Source organism: Colletotrichum lupini, chromosome 1 (genome assembly GCF_023278565.1).
Source record: "Colletotrichum lupini chromosome 1, complete sequence".
In the NCBI taxonomy this organism is placed as follows: Eukaryota; Fungi; Ascomycota; class Sordariomycetes; order Glomerellales; family Glomerellaceae; genus Colletotrichum; species Colletotrichum lupini.
In genome coordinates this window covers 7,872,421-7,895,239 of record NC_064672.1, presented here as the reverse complement: position 1 = coordinate 7,895,239, position 22,819 = coordinate 7,872,421, and the positions used below count along the sequence as shown (strand labels likewise).

Sequence of the window (22,819 nt, the reverse complement as noted above, 5' to 3'; positions counted from 1 at the left end):
TTGAGAAGTTTGGACAGATTTGCAAAGGAGCAAAGACAAATGGCCGGGGGAACTCGGTATGTGAGGTATTCAGTCAGGGTGACTTCGGGTGCCGTGGGAAGCTCGGGGCGGGGCTTATGACGAACGCGGGGTCGAAATTGGAGAGAGGGTCCAGCGCGTTCGGGATCTTGACACGGCAAGCTGTGCGACGGCAATTCAAGTCAATGCTTTCAAGGATGCTTTGAGGAAGTTTCTTCGATAGGACCGGTTTATCTCAATGGGACGATGTATCTCAGAGAATCCGCGTCTTGCCAACCCAAGGTGCGGTAACCGTGGGGACGAGGGGCGTCGGCCTCGGCCATTGTCGAAATAAATAATCTGGCGCATTGTGGCGGAAAAGTGTTCTGCCAGCACCTTTCGCATCGCTGCCTCGCGATTGATGATTCTTCCAGGAGTATATGCTTGGAGCGATATCGGGGGTGGTAATGGGCCGTTTCGTTCAAGGCTATTGACTGAATATTCCCCTTGACTTGTCGCATCTGGATCTCGAAGCAAATAAGACTCTGCATCTCTCAAATGGAGGACTACTTCGCCACCGCGTAGAGCATCGCATTTTCTCAACGGCATCCGACGTGTGGATTTGATCAAGGTATTCCGTACGGTAAGGCAGGTGGAATGGGAAACGACGTCGAGGTTTCGGATGAAAATGGCAATCGGCTAGAACTCGGAAGAATTTGTCCAAGTCCCCGGGGTGAGATACGGACACCTGAAGCTCCTTCCCTCTTTACTCTTGAATCTGCCTGCCTGTTCGGAATGTTACAATGGTGAAGTATCAGATGGCAGGTTCATCGCTACCTGTAGCTTCCCATCCTTCTTTCCGCTCCTACCCCCACGCCCTCAGTCAGTTTGATTGAAGGAAGCCACCACCGTCAACAAACCTGCCATCTGCCGACCGTCTCTTGCCACCTGCCAGCTCAATGGGGGGGCAGCGGTAGATGCCGGAGGCTAGCTCATAATCGCCGGTACTCTCCTTCTGGTTGGCTGAGTTGTGGTCTCCTGACCCGCTGCACATTAAGCGAAGAAGGACCGTGCTCTTTCGGGACTAGAGGGAAGAAGGTTACCTTTGCGTGGGGCAGATAGCCATCTGATAGACCGAGCTTCGGGACGTTTGAAGCTTTTCGCAATCAACGTGTCCAGCAAGCTGGAGCTTCTCTTCCACGTCAGTGCGGGCATAATGAGACCGCATTTCATGGAATTTTCAGTAAATCGAATCGCTTCTGTAGCCCGCGACTTGACATCTCTCGCATCTCTTTTCATTCAGTCTTCACCGCTCCCTCGACAATCGCTGCAGCCACTGCAAACAGTGTCCGCTGGGTCGACCAAACATTGATGCAAACCAACCTGCAGTCTGCTCGCTGTTCCTTACCGTCCCTGACCGTGTCCAATCATTCCGAGCGGTGTACCTCTCAGATGTGACTGGCAAAATATATGGAAAGAAGGGTGCGCCGTCGTTTTTCAAATGTGCTGTGTGACCTAACAGGACTGATACTCGTTCCAGGTGTGAGATGCTCTCAACACACCCATTCACCTTCCATCGACAACCCCGGCGTCCGCTACACTTTGGCTTCTGCCTCTGGTTTAACTCGTCTATATACTCGCATTGCTCTTAAAACCAACTTCTGACTACCCGCACTCTTCGGGGGCTTCAGTCTCATCCTTAGCCCCGGCCTCGTCTCATAGTTTCAAGTCGAATAAACCTTGCCGCTTCCCATCACGAACTTGCTATTACTTTCGCAATGGAGGTCTTCCTGACCAACGTGCCTAGGCACCTTACGGATCGAACTCTGGAGAAGGAGCTTAGGCCGCACATGAATGCTCTCGGCATCCTTGAATGGGCATGCTCAACGAAGAGCAAGAACGACAAGGGCTGGGTGACGTTCCTCAAAGCAGAAGACGGAAAACGCTTTCTGAAACGTCATGGAAAGGTCATCCTTCCTGATGCTGGGGCTGCATTCAAGCCCACTTCGAAAGGAGGAAAGCCTCCAAAGGAACGGGCGAGAGCAAACCTGTTTCTAATGAACACCCATGTCTATGTGGCCCCAAGCAACAGACCACCCGACCCTTTCATGATCAAAAGTCTTACCCATCGTCTGGAGGAAAAACACAGACAGCGGACTCAGCAAGATGCTCCCTCTACCGACGACGCCATCGTTTTTCAAATCAGCCACTTGGCTTGCGGCCACAACACTTTTCAGCCAGACAAGACCTTGACCTTCAACGAACAATGTCGCCTTTCTCAAAGAGGCCTAGCAAAGTTTGGCAAGAGAATGCTCATTCTAAAGTTTGAGCAGGGAGTCAAAGTCGAGATCCCTCACTCCTCCATCGTCGAGATGATACACACATCTGTTCCCTCCAGTTTCACCCTTCTCCTCAGCGAACCACCACGCTTCTATCATACAAAGTCCGATTTGGAACAACAGATGGAACGTCTAGGCTTGGTCGATGATGCCAAGAGACCTCGGGGAAAGTCACTCACTCGTAGCCTTGGTCTATCCAGCAGTAGGGAACATTTGAAGTGCGCGGGAACATGTCTCGTCTACCAGCTGGGAATTTTCGGGCCCGACTTCGATCATAAGATCATCAGCCTCAAGAAGAAGGAAATCATCGTTATTGCGCACTCGAAAGTCGCTCTCAACCAGATGCCTATCTTTTACGGAGTTGACTACCACACTGAGTGGGCCAAATTCTACGATGGCCTAGTCAAGGCCGGATCCGCCAAGGCATTACCTTTTGGCATCCTGTTTCAGCTGCAGTCCTTGGTCTTCAACAACTTTTTGCATCCACGCAGTGCTCACACCATGTTGATGTCCCTAGAGAAATTGTTTCAAAGCGCCAAGTTAGATGGCAAGCCGGAGCCCGTTTCCCAGCAGGCGTTCAAGGTTTTGCATGGCACTGGCCACGATGGAATCGACTACCCGTGTCATAACACTGACCCAAGTGACCTGGATCCCAACGAGATTCTGAAATACCTCATCTCCACTGAGAAACGTCTGCAATCCGAAAGCAACATCGAGTTCAGAGATGTCCTGCTGGAGCCTGAGATAACCGATCATCATGCCTGGATTTTCAAGGCCACAGTGACCCCGACGAGAATCACCTTGCATGGACCTGATCTGGAGCCTCTCAATCGCATACTTCGCAAATATCCAAACCAGACGGACTATTTCATGAGAGTCACCTTCGCCGACGAAGATGGTAGTGATCTATTCTTCAGTGGCAAGGTTTCCTACGATAAAATCTTCGACCGCTACAAGAGCATCCTGGGCAAGGGCCTGGAGATTGCTGGTCGAGTCTATGGCTTTCTTGGGTTCTCCCACTCGTCACTGCGATCCCATTCAGCATGGTTTTCAGCCCCATTCTTTGACGATTGGAACAAACTGCAACTGTACGGAAACATCATCAAATCGTTAGGTGATTTCGACAAGATACAAATCCCGGCCAAGTGCGCCGCTCGCATCGGACAGGCCTTTTCGGAAACCCCCTCATTCATTTCCATCAGCGAGGCCGACATCAACCGCTGCTATATCCCGGATGTCAAATCGATGGAGGGGAAAACTGAACGCGTTTTCAGCGATGGTGTCGGCACAATCTCCCGCGAAGCTCTCGAGCTGATTTGGCCCCGCCTGTCACGAGGCTCGTTCCATTCTACTTGTTTGCAGATCAGGTGGGGAGGTGTCAAAGGAATGCTATCTCTGGATACAAGGCTTCAGGGTCGAGCGGTGTGCATTCGAAAAGAGTCCATGGAGAAATTCCCCAGTAAGGATTGGGAGAATCTCGAAATTTGTGACGTGGCATCACGGCCTCTCAAATTGGTGCTGAATCGGCAATTGATTAAGATCATGGAAGACTTGGGCGTATCCAAGCAATGGTTTCTCCGACTGCAGAAGATGGAGCTTGATCGACTTCGGGCAGTAACAGCCGATGCGTACAACACGGCAACATTCTTGCATCTCCAGGCCATCGGCACAAGTTTCTTCTTGTCGACCTTTGTCAAGAGCCTTGACAAATACGGCATAGACTACCGTCAAGACAGGTTCTTGAGAGCAGTGGTCGAGTCGATTGTTCTACGGGAATTGCGATTGTTGAAGCACAAAGCCAGAATACCCGTTCCTAATGGCGCCACCCTTTTTGGAATAATGGATGAGACGAAGTTTCTCAAGGAGGGCCAGGTCTTTGTCTCTTTTGACACTTTCCGAAGACCTGGAAAGCCAGCCACTGTCGGATCTATCAAGGATGGTACCTTCATGCTCGTGACGCGCTCGCCAGCTCTTCACCCCGGCGATATTCAGCGAGTTATGGTTAGAGTACCACCGGCAGGTCACCCCTTACGGAACCTTCGCAACTGCATCGCGTTTAGTCAGTTTGGAGAGCGCGACTTGCCTAGCAAGCTCAGCGGTGGTGATCTTGATGGCGACTTGTATAACATCATCTGGGACCAAGATGCAATGCCCGCAATGGTATATGAAGCTGCCGACTACCCCAGAGTAACACCGGAGCCACTTGGTCGATCAGTGACGAGAGAAGACATGGCCAATTGGTTTGTTGACTTCATGAAGTCTGACGTACTCGGCATGATTGCCACTAGGCATCTAATTCTCGCCGATAAACATCATGAAGGAACTGTGAGCGGCGACTGCATCAAACTAGCCGGTCTACACTCGACTGCTGTGGACTTTTCGAAGACAGGCATCCCAGTCGCGCGGGAAGATATCCCAAAGGCGCCCATCTTTCGCCCGGACTTGTAAGTACATGTTGTCGCTCGGCGTAGCTTATCACTGCTGATATATCTCACAGCCTCGCGCCCGCACCCCCTGCTCAGCTGTACGATCGAACGCAGATCGACTTCCTTGGCAAGGACGAGGCAGTCGACGACGATGACGACGATTTCGTACCATCTTACCGATACTACAAATCAGACAAAATCCTCGGCGAGCTTTATCGCAATGTCGACGAAAAGCAGATCTGGGATGATGAAATCAAGAGATCCATCCCCAAGACCGGACCCTCGGTTTGGGACCAGTTTGTAGGCTTAATAGAGCGAAAGATCAAAGACTATACTCATGGGCGAGTGAGCTGGGAAACGAAACTGAGGGAGGCGAAAAGCTTGCGCGACGTGTGAGTGGCTCTGGGACTTACGTTGTGGCGATTTAGTGTATCGTTTCCAGCTAATAGTCTTTCCAGATACGAAGACCATCTCTTCAGTGCCATGACAACGTACTCTGACAGTCACTTGAAGCAGCTGACAGAAGTCGAGGTGTTCTGCGGCTCAATCTTCAACAAGACTGGCGCGCAGACTCGTCGTCAAAAGGACAACTCAATGAAGCTCAAGCAAGAGTTCGATCGACTAGCCGACCTCATGGTGCAACAAATGCGGCGCAAGTTCCGCAATGTGGGAGACAAAGCTGCCCAACCTACCGATATCTACAATAATCCTGCACCGACTGGCACCCGCCAGATTGACGATGACATCGAACGGCTCTTGGCACCGAACAAGGATGCGTTGGAGATGTCATATGCGTGCTTCATGGTCGGTTTGCTGCCGAGTACCGACCTTGAGCGCGGACACCGAGCAACACAGCTGGAAAGCTTCAAGGTTATTTCGGCGGGTGTCTTGCTCAAAGAGCTCACCGAGCTTGCTAATCGCGTGAAGGGTGGCCGATTGGTCAACCCCAGCAACGGCGACGCTGCGGGCGGTGGGTTTGTAGGTGTCAGTGGTGGGCCAGCAATGTCCTATATGTACATCGGCTATGACGTGGATGTCGGGCAGTATCCCAATTATGGATACAGCCATTACATGTAGAGTACCAGTGTGAGGTAGATCATGATACGATCAAAAACTTTGTACGATATTGAGGCTGTATCTTTGGTGGGCCTCTTTGAACATTTGATTCAAAGCCTTGGAGGACGCTAGGAAAGATGATTTGCCGGGTTTAGCGTCGCTTCCAATCAGTGCGCGAAAAGTCTCACTAAAAGCCTCCGCTGCTGCTCACGTCGAAGGATTGTTCCCTTGACCAGTTACGAAGACGCCAGTGTAAGCCTCCGACTGGCTTCCCTGCTACCTGGAAAGCCTCCTGCTGACGCGAGATGGAGATTCCCTATATATGACAGGACGAGAGAGTAGGACTATGCTCTTCATGTTCATGGGTCATCTACATTCCCATTGCTCTCTTTACTCAATTCCCAAATCGCGATGATGCCCCCCGCAAAGCCGGCTTCCAGCAGCGAAATTTTGGAGAGCCTGAACTCTTCGCATATTCTCACTGAGCCCGGCAAGACACGTTCTCTTCAAGTTGAAGGCCAGAAAGAAGACAGCCAGACTGCGGTCGAGGCATCGACGGCGTACAGGAAGGACATACGCTTCTGGGTCATCGTGTTCGCGCTATGCATCACTTCTCTACTCGCTTCCCTAGAGACCACAGTGGTTGTGACCTCATTGCCGACTATTGTTGAGCGTTTGAAGTTTGGGAGCAGCTATGTCTGGGTTGGCAACATCTTCTTTCTCACCAGGTCAGTCTCGGAGCATCAGCCCAGCTACATGTGGCCGAAAATACTGATATGAAGTGCAATCAAGTGCGGCTGTCCAGCCTCTCTTTGGGCAGGTTTCCAATCTTTTCGGCCGCAGATATCTCACGCTATTCATCGTAGCAATCTACACTCTTGGCAGCGGAATCTGCGGTGGCGCTAGTAGCCCGACGATGCTCATCGCTGGGCGAGCTGTGCAAGGCATGGGAAGCGGTGGCATAAACATGATCATCGACATCATCATCTCCGACCTCGTCCCACTTAGGGATAGAGGTAATTATATCGCCATCATCCTAGCAATATACGGGGTCGGCATGGCAATCGGACCGTTCGTGGGAGGCATCATCGTGCAAACTACTTCATGGAGATGGGTGAGCACTCGCCTTCATGCCAGTATTTTCCAACCCAAACTGACAGAACAGGTGTTCTACATCAATCTCCCAGTTGGCGGCCTCTCACTCGTTCTCCTCTATCTTTTCCTTCACGTGAAATGGGATCGGACCGCCACCTTCAACGGCAAACTTCGCCGAATCGACTACATTGGCAACTCGATACTCATCGCATCTACAGTCTCCGTTCTCATAGCCCTCACCTGGGGCGGCGAAATCTACTCTTGGTCCTCTTACCGCGTCATCATCCCCCTCGTTCTCGGCCTTGTAGGCCTCGTTGCCTTCTGCATCTTTGAGGGATCAGGCATCGTCCCGGAACCAGTGATGCCTCTACGCCTCCTCGCGAACCGGACCTCCGCCATTATCTACGCGACCACCTTCCTCAATTCCGCAATTCTGTACTGGGCATTCTTCTTCCTCCCGCTATACTTCCAGGCCGTCAAGCTTTCAACTCCAGCTCGTTCAGGTGTTCAACTACTCCCCGTGACCTTGAACCCCATTCCGGGCGCCGCCATCTCCGCCGTCGTCCTCGCACGATGGGGCCGCTACAAAGCTCTCCACATCGCAGGCTTTGCCCTCATGACACTCGGTCTCGGCATATGGGCCGTCTTGGACAGGTACAGCAGCACAGCAGCCTGGGTCCTCGTACAAGTCGTCCCCGCCGTTGGTTCAGGCATGCTCCTCAACACTCTGCTGCCAGCCTTCCAGGCAGGTCTCGCAGAAGCAGATCAAGCTGCCGCGACGGCAAGCTGGTCATTCATCCGCAGTTTTGGTAGTATCTGGGGCGTCGCTATCCCCGCGGCCATCTTCAACACGTATACATCGTCATATGCCGCGCAGAAGATAGATGACCCTGCGGCTCGGGGTATTTTACAGCATGGCAATGCGTATGCCAGCGCCACTAAAGCCTTTGTCGAGTCCTTCGATGAGCCGACGAGAAGTCAGATCATTGATTTATTCACCGAGGCTATGAGAAAGGTCTTTCTCATCGCGATTGCGTTCGGTGGCCTGGCTTTCTTATTGAGCTTCTTGGAGAGGGAGGTAGAGCTGAGAAAAGAGCTGGAAACTGAGTTTGGTCTCGAGGAAAAGAAGAACGCGGACGGAAATAAGGATGCTGTCTAAGTGATGCCCATCAGGAACCCAGAGCCCCCTTGCCTTATTTGCTAGTCATCTATTTCTCAAATTCACCGGAAGAAACACTCCATCTGGCTACTCAATACAATGTCAAGTCTCCCACCTACTACGTTTGGTAGGCACCTGGTCAGAGGCTCTCGAGCTTTCAGGTAAGCTAGGCTCGAGTTCGCTCGGCTTGAACATCTGTTTCGCAGGTCACAGCCGGCGGGATACTCTTCATTCCCAAGACCTAGCCCAATCAATATGTACTATGACGACACCGAAGATCGTTGCAATAGCCGGGGGCACGCGGAGACCGCAGCGCCTTGAAAGACTGTTTGAGCGACGCTGACGGACAGCGGAGTAGGTAGCGGGCCAGGACTTCCATGACTCGACTCCGTCTGACCATCACGGAGTCAAAACTAGCGTCCGTAGTTGGGTGTTTTAGCTTCACGACTTCAGATTATTGCCCACTTCCCGCTCTAAGCATACCTGTCGGTAAAAATGCGGACAGAACGAATAGTGTGCTACTCGTGCGAGGTCGGAAGCCCCCGACTGTGAATGAGAGTAGTTCTTCACTTCATCTTCAACTTGAGCATGCAGGCAAGCAAGCAAACGGATTGTATAAACAGGCCGAAACCAAGGCCCCAGCATCGCACGGTCAGGTACCCCGTACCATGCAGGGGACCTGGGGTTTTCTCCCTTCTTTCCCCTCCATTCGTTTCGTCGCGTTGGCCCTTGCGGCAGAACAGTCGGCCCAAAGTCTAAGTTCATCCGCCGTGCTTCATCCCCCTCCACACTATTCTGCCATGGAATAAAAGTAGGAGGAGCTATCCGTGGGGTCAGGTTCCTCGGTTCATGGAACATGGCAACCCTGCCCATGTTTGGTCGCCAAAGGAGCTACACAGCTCACTTCAACTTCCTATGGAAACTTTCAAGGTCAGAAGAGATTCATGCACACGTGGTGAAGAAAGCCTTCAATTGTCGGGCGAACCCGCCCCCATGGCAGAGAAGCTGCTCGCTGGCCAAAGCTTCAGGATCGCCGACCGGCACCCTATACTTTTTTTTTCTTTTTTCCCTCCCACTCTTTTCCCTCCACTGACTTTCGGCACTTGGGCTGGGTTAAGTTCGGCTCCTTTGTCTCCGTCACACCATTCAAATGGTACCCGGCGCGTTGGTTATCGTTGTATTCGGACCATCTCATATTACCTTGCCCTAATGCCGTTTGGCAGCCAAACTTGAGCTAAACACATACGGTGGGGTCATGCGTGACCATGAATCGATACAGAGTCAACAAGCCAAGCAGGCCCCATAGCAAGGCATCACCTGGGCGACGACGATGTCTGTCGTGTCACAGGTTGCCGGCTGCGGTGAGTGGACTGAGACGTGACATGAGATACTATCTATGAAAACGTCTGTTGACGATGATCACAGTGTGATTGCCGGCAATCTCGGCATGCGAGGGAAAGGTCGCAGTCAAGTTCCGGAATCTCCTCCATGAGCGAAAGCTCACCGACCACCAATGCGACCATTGAATCAAAGATCACCACACCAGGATGTCTAAGCTCAACGCCGGGGAGTTTGGAGCCCTTGCCGGCTGACATAACAATGGCTTTCTTCGCGTTCGTGGGCGATTCACCTTCACCCATGACCGATGTCTTTTCGCTGTCATTCATGCGGACATATCTCGACACGTCAATACCAATTCGTGCCGTTGTAACAACAATTGGCAAAATATGCCTAGAGTACTCAAAGACGACCGCTTTAGAAAAGAAGCAAAAAGCTGCAGCCACTATCATGGCCCAAGACCGATATAAGTTGAAAGAATTCCTTGACGTCCTCACGTCTCCCGAAAGCAGTGACCAGCACTTGATGTTGCTGTATGGGATTCTGATGGCTTATGCCGAGGTGAGTTGGGACTTGAACACTGAGAACACGCAGCATCTTACCCTCATTTTCTATCATACTCAGAGCTGACTGTAATGACTTTGAACAGACAATGACTGGCCAGTCATGGCTCTTCTTTCAGGCCACAATGAGAAAGTTGACGGAAAAGGTTCAACAGCAGGTCCAGGAGAGAAAAAGAGCACCTTTTTTGTACTTTGACAAAGGATTGCTGATGAACTACTCGCTCATGGCAACTTACCACTGTCTAGTATCGTTCGAGGACACCTTTCTTGTCGATGTCGAACTCTACGATCCAAAGCTCTTTGACAATATTGATGCGATTACTAGCCAAGTTCGCATTAACTCCGCCATATTACACCACTACACAAAATACGTGGCCAATTTTGCGCGACTGCACCACAAGTAAGAAAAGCCAACTCTCGGGGAAAGAGTCAGTCCAGTGTGGTACAAGTCAGCTCATGATTTATGTAGAGCAACGAAATGGGTGCGACAAGCGCGTCACGTTTTGAATGACCGCCATCTAGCTGCTGAACCACCACCTGACGAAGAGCTCAGGAAGATACTATCAGAAGCTGGGCTTTTGCAGCAGGGAATGGAGATTATCGAAAGTTCGGCAGCGGTCATTGATGTGATGGAGAACCTTCGAGGAGATAGATACGACGATGACGACGAGGCGGACAAAAGCGACTTCGGCATTCTGCGCGAGGCCTTTTACCATTTCTCGCTAATGGGAATAACGCGAACATTTTGGGATCCGGCGTGGAAACTTATTGACGAGGACCTGCCACACATGTCAGACATGCCGGATCTCGAAGGACATGGATTATTCGTCCTAGAGAGGCTAGAACAACGGACTCCCGTTGTCGGGCTAGAGTCATGGAGCTATCTTGTTGTGCTCATGGGCGTTGCCTTGGAGGCTAAGAGAGATGATATCCGGCAACGAGTGGCTGTCCTGCTCAAGGACATATTGGGCAAAGGCTTTGCCATCGCCGGGGCTTTATTAGCTGACGTAAAGATGATTTGGGGCATGGATTATGCATCTAGACACGAATGCATTGGACCTAGCGCGTGAGGGAGAACGAGGGAGGCGTATATAGCATATGTCATAATAACTTCAACCATCCATAGCCTTACCGCACGTTACGTAACCTCGGTTATATAATTACTAAGGCCTACTTCGCTTATACCCTTTATATTAGAGCGAGCTTTATACTTATTTTTTATTTTTAATAAATAACCGTTCTCTTTATATACGTTAATACCCTTATAATAATTCTATAATAATTATAAGCTTAGTTTTAACTTAGACCCCTATACCTCTATTAAAAAGTTATTTTTTAAAACTTATAGTTTACTATATCTTTTTTTATAATATTATTTAACCCTTATTACGTTCGTTAACTTTATTTTTAAATAAACTAATATTTTTTAAAAAGATTATTAATATTTTTAAATAAAAGCTTAACTATTAATAAGACTAGCCTAAGTAGTACCTTACTTTACGAATTAAGGCCCGGTGAAAGGACGTTTAGGACTTACTAAACCTAAATAACCTTATTTCCTTATCGAATCCGTTATTTTTTATTAAGTTTATTCTTTTAATTAAGAAATATATTAAAATATAAAATACTACTTAAAATTAAGTATATAAAATAGCCTCGACTAAATACTAATAAAGACTTAAGGAGTTTATTTAATAATAAACTAAATAGCTAAAAAGCGAGATTATAATTAAACCTTTTATTAAAAATACTTAAACTAAGTAACTAGTTAATTAAATTAAATAACTAGTCGCTCTAATAAAACTAAAGGCCGTAATAATAAATTAAGTACGTCTTATTAAAAAATATACCTTTTTTATTTAATAAACCGCTTTTAAAATAATCTCTTATTTATAAAAAAAGAGATTATATAAATTAATAAATCGTTAGATCTTTTTTATAATTACTTAAGAAATCTTAGAGGACGTAAAAAAGGAGCTTATTAATTCTTTAAATTACTTTTTTTATATTATAATTAAGGTTTTTAAATAAAAATACTTACTAAGCGACTTTAGTTCGCTTATAATTATAAAAGAGGAATTTAACGTAATTATAAATAGGGCGAACTCTAGCGTTAGCTTATTAACTTAAATTAAAAACTTTTTTTTAGTTTATTATTAAATAATATAACTTAAGCTATTTAAAGTCTAGGGGACCCTTATTTTAAAAACCTTTTTTTATATAATTATATATCGCTTCGCTCTAAACTAGTCTAATTAAGAACTTATTAAAATTATTAAACTAAAATAAAAAAGAAAAGCGATTTTTAATATAAAGTATTATATTAAGATTTTTAATAACTTTTTATATAAAGAGGTAGTATATAATAAGAGTTATAAACGAACCCCTATAATATTTATAATATTAATAAGTTACTTAGATTCCCTTAAATAAAATAAAATAACTCCTAACTCGTTTATTAACTACTCTTATGAAAGGACTTATTATTAAAAGCTAATAAATTATATAAAAATAAAGCTTATTTTAATAAATAAAACGAATTTAAAATACGTTTAGCTAGGTATTAATAATATTTAAAAAATAATGTCTTACTTAAATTAAGAAAAATATACCGACTTTTATATTAATTTTATTTAAAAAAGCTAGATTTATATAAAACCCCCTTTTAAATAGAATAATAATAACTAAGGTCGCTTTAAAAAAATAATTAAAACTAATAAGCTAAGTAATAAAAAGAACTCTAAAAGAACCTACCCCTTAAATATCGTAGCTATAATTATTGATATTAGTCTACTCCTTAAGCTAAGTATAAAAATAAATAAAAATAGTAATTTTACTATTTTCTTTATCCCCTTTACTAGCCTATACCTCTTTTTTAAAAATATAGTTATAAATAATTATAATACCGTTTATTTTATTAATAACTAATTATTTTTAGAACTAGATTTTATTTAATAAAGTAATAGTTTAAAAAATATAGATTTTAAAACGGCCTCTTATTTTATTATTATTAGGGGAACGAGGATTATATATAATATTTTTATAAAACTAAAGGGGCCTAAAATAGAGTACCTTACTTTTTATAATATTAGTTTTATTAAGAACTTTTATATAAACGTCGTATTAAAAGCTCTTTTTTAAAAAAATAGTATTTAATACTCGTGTTTTAATTATACCCTTTAGTTTAATAATAAATTTAAAAACGTTATTATTAAGTAGCTTGAGAGGAAGGTTAATTTAGTTTTTTTACAATATAAGCCCTATTTATTTTATTTTTTATTTAGAAATTAGTCTTTACTTATTAATAAAATTTTAATATATAGCGCTTAGTACTTACGTTTTTAATATTAATTAAGGAACGACTAATTAAATATAACCTAGCTCTAGTACTTTAAATTTAAATATCTCGTATTAATAATATTTAAGAAGCTCGTCTTAGTTATTTAAAGAGTAAGGATTAAAAAACTAAGCTATTTAAAATATTAATATTATATAATTACTTATATAAAATAAGTTATTTTATAACGTATTTTAAAACGAAAAGTAACCCGACTTTATTATAAGATCTTATAAGACCTCTTTAATTACTTATTAATTTACGAACGAAATAAGTAACTAATATTAATTAAAAACGAGTATTTAAATAAAATCTTTATTTTTTTATAAATTATAAAGACTTATAATATAGTATTTAAAGTCTTATACTTTTTTAAATAATAAATATATATATAAAAGGGCGTAGCTATTTATAAAATTTAATAAAATATAAAATATATAATAATCGTAATTAATAGCGAAACTCGTTTTTAAATATAAGTACGGGAGCTAAGAATAGACTTAAAGACTATTTTTATATATATAAAAGAACTAAATAGAGGAGGAGAACGAGCTAATTAAGAAATTATTAATAAAGTAATTAGTATAATATTAATAACTAGCTTATTAAACGAACTTTAAGTAGAAGTTATATTAGCCATAGCCTACTTATATAATATTAGCTCTAAGTAACGTACTAACTAGCTATTATTAATTTAAACTAAAGAAGTTTAGTTCGTTTATTATTTTAAGTAATAATAATTAATAAATATACTAAAGCTTAGTTACGATTTACGTCCTTATTAGGGATAAATATATATATATAGTTATAAAGCGTACCTTTTTAAAAGGGATTATAAAAAAGGAATTAATAAAAGACGTTTTAAAGTAGAGTAGAGGGGATATATTAATTATTTTATAAGTTACGTACTAAACGCCTATAGCTTATATAAAATCTAAATCCCCTCGCTTTTAGAAATTATTATTATTTAAAATGTAACGTTTAATAAAATAGCTTTTTATTTAAAAAATAATATTAAATTATAATTCGTTTATTTAAATTAAGGGCTATAGCGGATAAGATTTAATAACTATTTATAATAATCGAACTTAAGCTCTAATTATTTAAAATTATAAACGAAAAAGAGGCTATATTAATTAATAATAAAAAGTAGTTATTATTACTTATACTCGTTTTATAAAAAGTAAATAAGGTTATAAAAAAGCTTAGTTCGTTTTTAAATAAATAAAATAAATAAAATAAATACCTACTTATTTTTAAACTAACTTTAGATTTTAAAAATCCGAAGTTAAATATAAACCTTATTTAGTTAACTAAGGTTATAAATAAGGCTATAAAAAAAGTCGATTTTCTTATTAAAAAGATCGAAAACGTAATATATATATAAATAAAAATAAAGACTTTTTAAAGCTTTTATAAAAAGGATCCTTTTACTTAACTAAACCTTAATAAACCCCTTTAATAAGCGAGCTTATATTAAAAAATAAGAATAATAAACGACCTAATTAATAACTTTAATATAATTAGTATATATAGTTAAAAAAAGGATAGGTATATTAAATAAAACTAGAGGTTAAAAAACTAATTATTAAAAGTATTTAGTTAAGACCCGAGTTGATAAGAATAACTTAGGTAGTACTCTTTTTATATTTAAATAAAAAGAGACTAGGACTCCTTTTTTAATACGTATATACTTAATTAATAAAAAATAATTAACGAGGTAACTTAAGAATATTAAACGCTATATTATTACCTTTATACCGTAATTAGTAAAACGAAATACGTTTTACTAATTACGGTTTAATTTAACTAAATCTATACGGATTAATTAATTACCTCTCTAAAGAAATAAAAAGATATTTTCAAAATACTAAAACTTTTAAAAAGTTAATTTATAAAAATAATACGGTTAGAAATTTAAAAACTAAAAAAAGTAAATACTTAAAAAGTAGTTAATAGGGCGTTGGTTATTTCTAAGTTAATACCCCTTAAATAAGTATTTAATTATAAACTAAATAGTAGTAATTACTTCGATTATTATAAAATAAGAATTTATATTAAGGGGGACTTTTAAAAACGATATTCCCTAAAAAAGACCTACGTAGCGACGCTAATTATTAAGACGTTTAGGGTAGCTATAACTATTACTACTTAATTTAATTTAAAAATTTACTAATATAATATTATAAACGCTTTTTTAAATATAATTAAAAAACTAAGCAACCTCTTTATTATTTACGAGCTTTTAAATAGCTTTTATAAGCTAAGAATATATATTAAACTTAAATAAGCCCTATATAATACTTATAACGCTCTACTATTATAATATAAAAAGCTAGTATTAATTTTTAAAAATCTAGGTTTTTCGCTTATAAGCAAGGACCCGTACCTATTTTAAAACTTTATTAAAAAAGTCTTAGTTCTTTTTTACGTAAATAATATCCTCGTTTTTTATTATAAAAACTATATTTATAAAGCTAGTTAAATAACTAAAGGACTTAAAAAGAAATATAAAATAAAAAACTAAGGGCTAGTCTTATAATATTTTAAAATAAGGGTCGTTTATAATTAACTGAATAAAAAATCTACTTAGTTTATAATTAGTATTTTAAAAAAGTAGTTAAGAAGTTCGATCTTATTAACTTTATTACTTTTATAACCCTATTATTAATAATCTTAATGAAAAAGAACTTAGGGATTATATCTCTAAGTAAAACTAAGTCTTTTTAAAAAAAGGTCGAATCGATATTATATATAGCAATTATAATTTAGCTTAATATTACTTTTATATATACTCTGTTTTTTTAATTTTTAATACACCCGTCCCGTTAGTATTATTTTATTATAAATTAGGTTATATAATACCTTTTTTATATATAATACTTAGTAATATATTTTAAAATCTCGGGGGGTAGCTAGGTATTATTAATTATAAGCAACGCTTTATTTATAAATAATAAAAAGACCCAAAGATCCTCGTAGGGTTTTATAATTTTTTTTTAATAGCCTCGTTTAGTAAAAAGTAGCTTATTAAAATATAATAATTACGTTAATTATAGAGGCCGAATTACTAAGCTTAGAATATATAGCTAAAGAGATATTTATTTTTAAATACTTTTTTAAAAATATCTCGCTCGAGCTTAGTAATATATAAAAAATATATTATAATAATCGTTAAATAATTAGATTCGTAATAAAAAAAGGGGAACGTATTTTAACTTATTTATATTATATTAATATTTAAAATATATAATTATAATAAGAATACTTAAGAAGCTTATTTTAAGTAGTTTATGTATTAATAAATAAAATACTAATTAATAGTTTTATAAAAAACCTTTTTAAAGCGAAGTTCGAGTACTTTATATTATTTTTAAATATAAAAAATATATAAAAAATAATTATACTAAACAAGGGGACGTTTAAAAAGTAATAAAACGGCCCGGGGGGCCCGGTTTTTAATCAAAAAATATAGCTTATAGCTAAGGAATATAAAGTTACTCTAGCGACCCCGTTAGGTTGCTTAAAAAGAGGCTATTTATTTAAAAAAATAAGCGTATATTTATTTAAAAAAGACTTAAATATAGGCTATATACTTAGAGGGATATATAAATTAATAAGAGTATTGATTTTAATTTAAATACCGTTTATTTTTATAAACGAAGTAGCTAATACTATTACGTCCTTAATAAGTTTTTTTAATAATGTTTTTAATATAAAGAGAGCGCTTATAAACGCCTCTCTTATTAAGGCTTTATTTATACGAACTCTTTTATTTTTACTTTTATTTAAAAAACCGTTGTATTTAAAAGCCTTATATAACGCTACTATTATATAAATTAAGGTTTATATATCGAATTATAAATAATAAATAGAACGAGGACGGCTTAGAACTTATTTTATAAAGTATAAGTAGTTTTATATTAATAACTATAGTTATTATTAACTTTCTTATTACTTTTTATTTAAAATATAAGAACTTTATATTTAAAAGGGAATTAATAAGGACGCATAACGAATTAATACGGACGTATAGCTCTTAGGGACGCATAACATTTTCTACTTCTAATTAGTTTAAAAAAATAGTACCTCTTTATAAAAGTAATAAGGGTAATTATATTAATATAACTATTCTTATTATCCTCTTTAACCTAAGCTTTAGTTTAAATTTTTTAAAAATAAGAATATTATTATAACCCCCGTATTTATTTAGAACTACTATATTACTTATTTAAGATTTATAAATCTTAAATAAGTTAGTAATCTAAGCTTTTATAAATCTTAAATAAGTAAGGCTTTTTTATATTATATACTTAAAATATATAAAAAGTAAATTATAATAACGTCTATTTAACTACTTTTTTTAACGTAGTTATAATAATTTATCGTTATTATAAACCACTTTTTATTAGCTCTATTTTTTTTTAAATACTAGGCTATATTAGCTATTTACTTATATAATTCCTTATTATCTTCCCCTTATTAAGAACGCTAAACTAGCTCTTTATTTATTACTAAGATAAGCTCGATATCTAGCTTTAACTTAGCTAACTTATTTCTTTTATAAGCCTAGTTAATATTAACTTATTTTTATTCCTGAGTAAATAGCCTCGCTTCTTATTATTAATACCTTAGTTATTATACGTAGTACGGACTTAACTAGCTAACTAGCCTTTTTTAAATAAGGCTAGTTATGATAAAATAGGCTATACTATATTCTTTAGCTTATTATAAAAGGATATAATAATCTTAGGGTTAAGGATTTAGTAATATAGATCTAAAAAAAACGTTTTTTAAAAACGTTACTAAGGGTATACTTCTTATTTATTAAAAATAACTAAATTTAATATTTTAAAATAGATTTTATAATAATATAAGATACTTAGCTTAATTAAAATAGTATAATTTAAATTATAAAATCCAAGGGGGTTTAAAAATAGCCTCTTATTAAATAGTATTATTTTTTTATAAGCCGGCCTTACGTCCTAATTAAAATAAAATATTTTAAAAAAAGTATTATTTAAAGTTTATTTAGGTACTTAAAGCGAGTATTTATATACTCCTAGCTTATAAGTACCTCGTCCTTTATATAAGCCTAATAAAAGCGTAGCTCTTAATTACTAATTATATCCTATATAATATCAATAAGCTAATATAAATAACTAAGACTATTTAAGAAATAACCCTTAATATTATTATTACTTAACTTAGTATTAGAGGTAATATAAGTACTAAAGTTCTAGTATTTTTTAAATAAAATAACGGGCCTATTATACTCTTAAAAGTAAATATATTACGTAGAGGTATTAAAAAATTAGGTATTAATTGTTAAACTCTTTATAAAGCTTAGTCTAGGCTTTTTTAAAAATATACTTAGTTTTAATAAAAATAATAAGCTTTTATATTATAAGGACTTTATAATATATATAAGGGGGGGGCTTATTAATAAGCATATTAATATAAGCCTTATCCTTATTACTTAGCATAGCTATTATTTATATTAATAGCTAATATCCCTTATTATTAAACCTATTATTATTATTACTATAACTACGGCCCTTAACCTACTTCTACTTAGCCCTAAGTATAATATTAAAGTTAATATAGTAAATATAGAGTTATTACTAAACGTCCGGGAACTACTCGTTTAGTATAGCCTTTATTTATTTATTGTAGTTTATAATAATAATAATAAAGTAACGGACTAAGTATTAGTTTATAAATTAGCGGATAGTTACTAAGAAAAACCGGAAACCCTTTAATTTCTCGTTATTAATAAGGCTAAATATAGCGTTATAAATAGATTTAAAATAAGTCTACTCAATAACTTAAAAAAGAGGGAGCTTAAAACGATTAGTATTATAAATATTATCGAAGCTAATTACTTTAAGGAATCGCTTTTATATTTAGAAATAGTAAAAAAAGGTCTAAATAAAGTTAATAAAGTAGTTTAGCTCGTTATTTACTTATTTTATTATATATAGGATATCTTACTCGTTAAATAGCTTAATTAATACTATAGTTAATAGGTATTTAGCTAGTTTTTCTTAGTTTATACGAGCCTTAGTATTATAAATATCTTACTAAGTAAATAAGGACTTTAAGAACTATTTTTAAATAATAGCGCGTACGTTATATATTTAAATTTATACCTATTAGTTTATAATTTTAATAATATCCTTAACTAGCTAAGTAAGCTTATAATAAAAAGGGTATATAAATACTTTAAAACTAAGCTTATAGTTATATTAACTATATTAAAGATCTTTATATTATTATAATAACTACTATCCCTTAACCTTAGCCTTAGTAATTAATTTCTATTTATAACTATATTTTTAAGATCTCTGTTACTTTAAACCTATATTACGGCTAGGCTTAAGATATTTATATTAATTATATTAAAATATATACCGAATATTCTTCTTATTTTACTTATACTTATAATATTTTATAATATTAAAGCTATTAGCTTTAGTAAAAGTATTAACTTAATTAAAAAGAGTATTTACTATTAGCTCTAGGCTACTAGGAATTAATAAGTTTAGGGTTTTATTTAAAAAAAGGGAGGAGGATTTATTATTTTAAGTACGATAAGAAGCTATAGTTTAAAAAAATAATAAACTTAAAAAAGGGTTTTATTATAAAAGTAAATAGGGTAGTAAGTTCGTTTAAAAACCCTATATTTCTTATTATAAACGGCTTTATTTATATTATTAAATAAAGCTAGTTATTAACTTTTTATTAGTCTTAATAACTCGTATAATAAGCTAAAGAATATTATTAAATTATTTTATAATAAGCTAAGTAAGTTATTAAAATTTATTAAAAAAAAAAGAGGGACTAGGTTTTAGTAATATTTAGAGGAGGGTAATATACTAAGTAGTTTATATTCCCCTTAGAAAATAGTATATAAAATAGAGTATAAGCTATTTAAACTTTTTATTAAAAGGGGGAGGATTATATACTAGCGAGAATTAGAGAATAATAAAAAGCTAGAGAGTATTAGTTTTATTAAAGAATTTTTAATTAAAATAGAGGGTTAGTTCTATTTTAATATATTAATATAAATAGTAAAATAGTAGTTATATTTTTTATAATAGCTTAGGTAAAATATCGTTTATTAAGTTATTATATATATAAGGATCGCTAATTTTATAAAACTAGCTAATACTAATATAATTTCTATTTAAAATAAAAAATAATAGTATATTATTATTATTAGAGCGTTAGTATTTTATAAAATAGTTTTAATTATTTAGGCTATTAAATTAAGCTTAGTAACGTAGGCTTGGTACGTAAGTTATTAAAAGAGCTATTTTATAATATATAAACTAGTATAGTTTTAAAGAAAAGAGGACGTAAAACGCGTCGAGTTAATAATAACTTTATAATAAAGCTCCCTTAAGGTATAATTATATAAAGGAGATTATAAAAAGAGATAGGTACTTTAAAAAAAAGTAGTAAAATCTAAATATATTAATAATAATTTTTAGACTAATTAGAAGTAGAGAATATTATACGTCCCTAAGAGCTATACGTCCGTATTAATTCGTTATATATCCCTATTAATTCCTATTTAAAAACCGTATATACCCCTTAGGAATAGGAGTATAACCTAACTTTTTATAAGTTTAATAGCGTTAGTATTTATTATTAATATACGAACTTAAGAAGTACGTACCGTCCGAACAGTTATTAAAAGCGCTCTTAATATACTTAAAATATTCGTAACTAAATAGGGGAGGTAGAAATATTAGTTCGTATTAAACCTTAATATTAAGAATAGTATTAAAAAGGTCCGTTATTAAAAATTAGTTTTATAAATAATAATAATTTAAAAAGTATTATATATACGGTTAATTATTTTACGCTTTTTAAAAAAAAGTAAAAAAGGGGGCTATAAACTTATTTTATTTTTTTAATCTTCTTAGGGAAAGTCTTTTTTTTTTTTTTTTTTTTTAGAAAGAGGCGAGGGAGGGGATTATAAACCTTCTTTACTTATATTATCTTTTCAAAAAACGAGGACGTTTTTTTAATTTTTAAAAGGGAATAAAAGAGGGGGTTATAAACCTTCCTCGTTTTTATTACTTTTTTTAAATAACTTATTTATTTATAAGGCTACTATTTATTTAATAAAATAATTAAAATAATATTAAATAAACGAGGCCGCATTATAACTAAAATATAAAATAAGAGAATATTACTTACTTATTTTAAGCTCATAAAGGGGGCTAAGAGAGCTATTATTATTTTTTAAACCGTAGCTTTATATTTATATTTCTTAATTTCTTATATTATAATAATACGAGCGCGGTTTTTAACTAATCGTTTTAATAATATTTAAATAAAAACAAAGCCGTTAGTAAAGATCTTTTTTAATAATATATACGTATAAAAATATAAATATAAAAGCGAAAAATAAGAGTATATACGTATAATAATAATATAAATATAAGTTAAAAAGAAAAAGAAAGTTAGTATTATAAGTAATAATAAGAAATTTAGATATTTATTACCCTTAATTTATAAATCGATTATTTAGTTAATAAAAAGCCGTCCCTCGGTTATACTTTTTATTAATAATATACCCTTAAAATTACTTATAATAACGAATATAAAGGTTAATTTATAGCTAATTTACCCCTCGCTTATAACTTTATATATAAACCGATTTATTTTATAATTCTTTTTATAAATAAATTCTTATATAATAGTATTTAATTTTCCGCTTTTAATAAACCTTTTTATAATAATGCGGGTAGTTAGGCGCGCTTTTTTTAAATATATATTTATCTAAGGGGGTATATTATAATAGTTTTAACTATTTATAGTTTCATTATATATTATATAACCTTAATTATATAATTACTAAGGCCTACTTCGCTCGTACCTTTTATATTAGAGCAAGCTTTATACTTATTTCTTATTTTTAATAAATAACCGTTCTTTTTATATACGTTAATACCCCTATAATAACTCTATAATAGCATACTTATATAACTTATATTAAGTTAAGATACCTAAGAGACACCGCGAGTACCTAGATTTGCATTGCAAAGCGACTAGTATTCATATAAATTGTGCGCTCACATTTTAATAAAACATGAATTCTAGCCGGTCATTCGGTTCTGCGTTCAATATTCGCACTAAAACGCGTGTTATTTTTTCCCCCAGTTACCGCACGAAACTGCCGTCTTTCCACGTTACCTAGGTACTTATACACCGTATGCATTGCCGAGGGGATACAATTCTGGCCGCGATGCGATGCTTTTTTTATCGTTACGGATAAATCTTTATACTGGCGAAACGAGTGGCTTCGACTTCATATGTAATTCAATTGGTTGACATGACGTAATTTTGTTCAGAGCTTCCCCCGCACAAAAGTCCCGCAACCGGCGGTCGAGAACCGAATATCGCAACGGGCAGATAATCAGATCAAGAGCCTCGATATTGATTCGTACATCTTGCCCTTATCTCTAGCAACATTAGCTACAGCACTATTTACA

The 22,819-nt window shown here is 36.2% G+C and overlaps 2 protein-coding genes across 2 annotated transcripts; both read left to right on the top strand.

The window, feature by feature from the left end:
• Positions 1-1,775: 1,775 nt before the first annotated feature.
• Positions 1,776-8,072, top strand: CLUP02_02279 (RNA dependent RNA polymerase; the record flags this gene model as incomplete). Its single annotated transcript, XM_049281311.1, has 7 exons — positions 1,776-4,780; positions 4,834-5,058; positions 5,113-5,154; positions 5,221-5,835; positions 6,037-6,070; positions 6,161-6,546; positions 6,611-8,072. The coding sequence occupies 7 exons, from the start codon at positions 1,776-1,778 to the stop codon at positions 8,070-8,072; spliced, it is 5,769 nt and encodes a 1,922-aa protein (XP_049137268.1).
• Positions 8,073-9,337: 1,265 nt separating this feature from the next.
• Positions 9,338-11,043, top strand: CLUP02_02278 (uncharacterized protein; the record flags this gene model as incomplete). The annotated part of the gene is made up of 4 exons (XM_049281310.1): positions 9,338-9,433; positions 9,498-9,971; positions 10,060-10,373; positions 10,443-11,043. The coding sequence occupies 4 exons, from the start codon at positions 9,338-9,340 to the stop codon at positions 11,041-11,043; spliced, it is 1,485 nt and encodes a 494-aa protein (XP_049137267.1).
• Between the last annotated feature and the right edge of the window lie 11,776 nt (positions 11,044-22,819).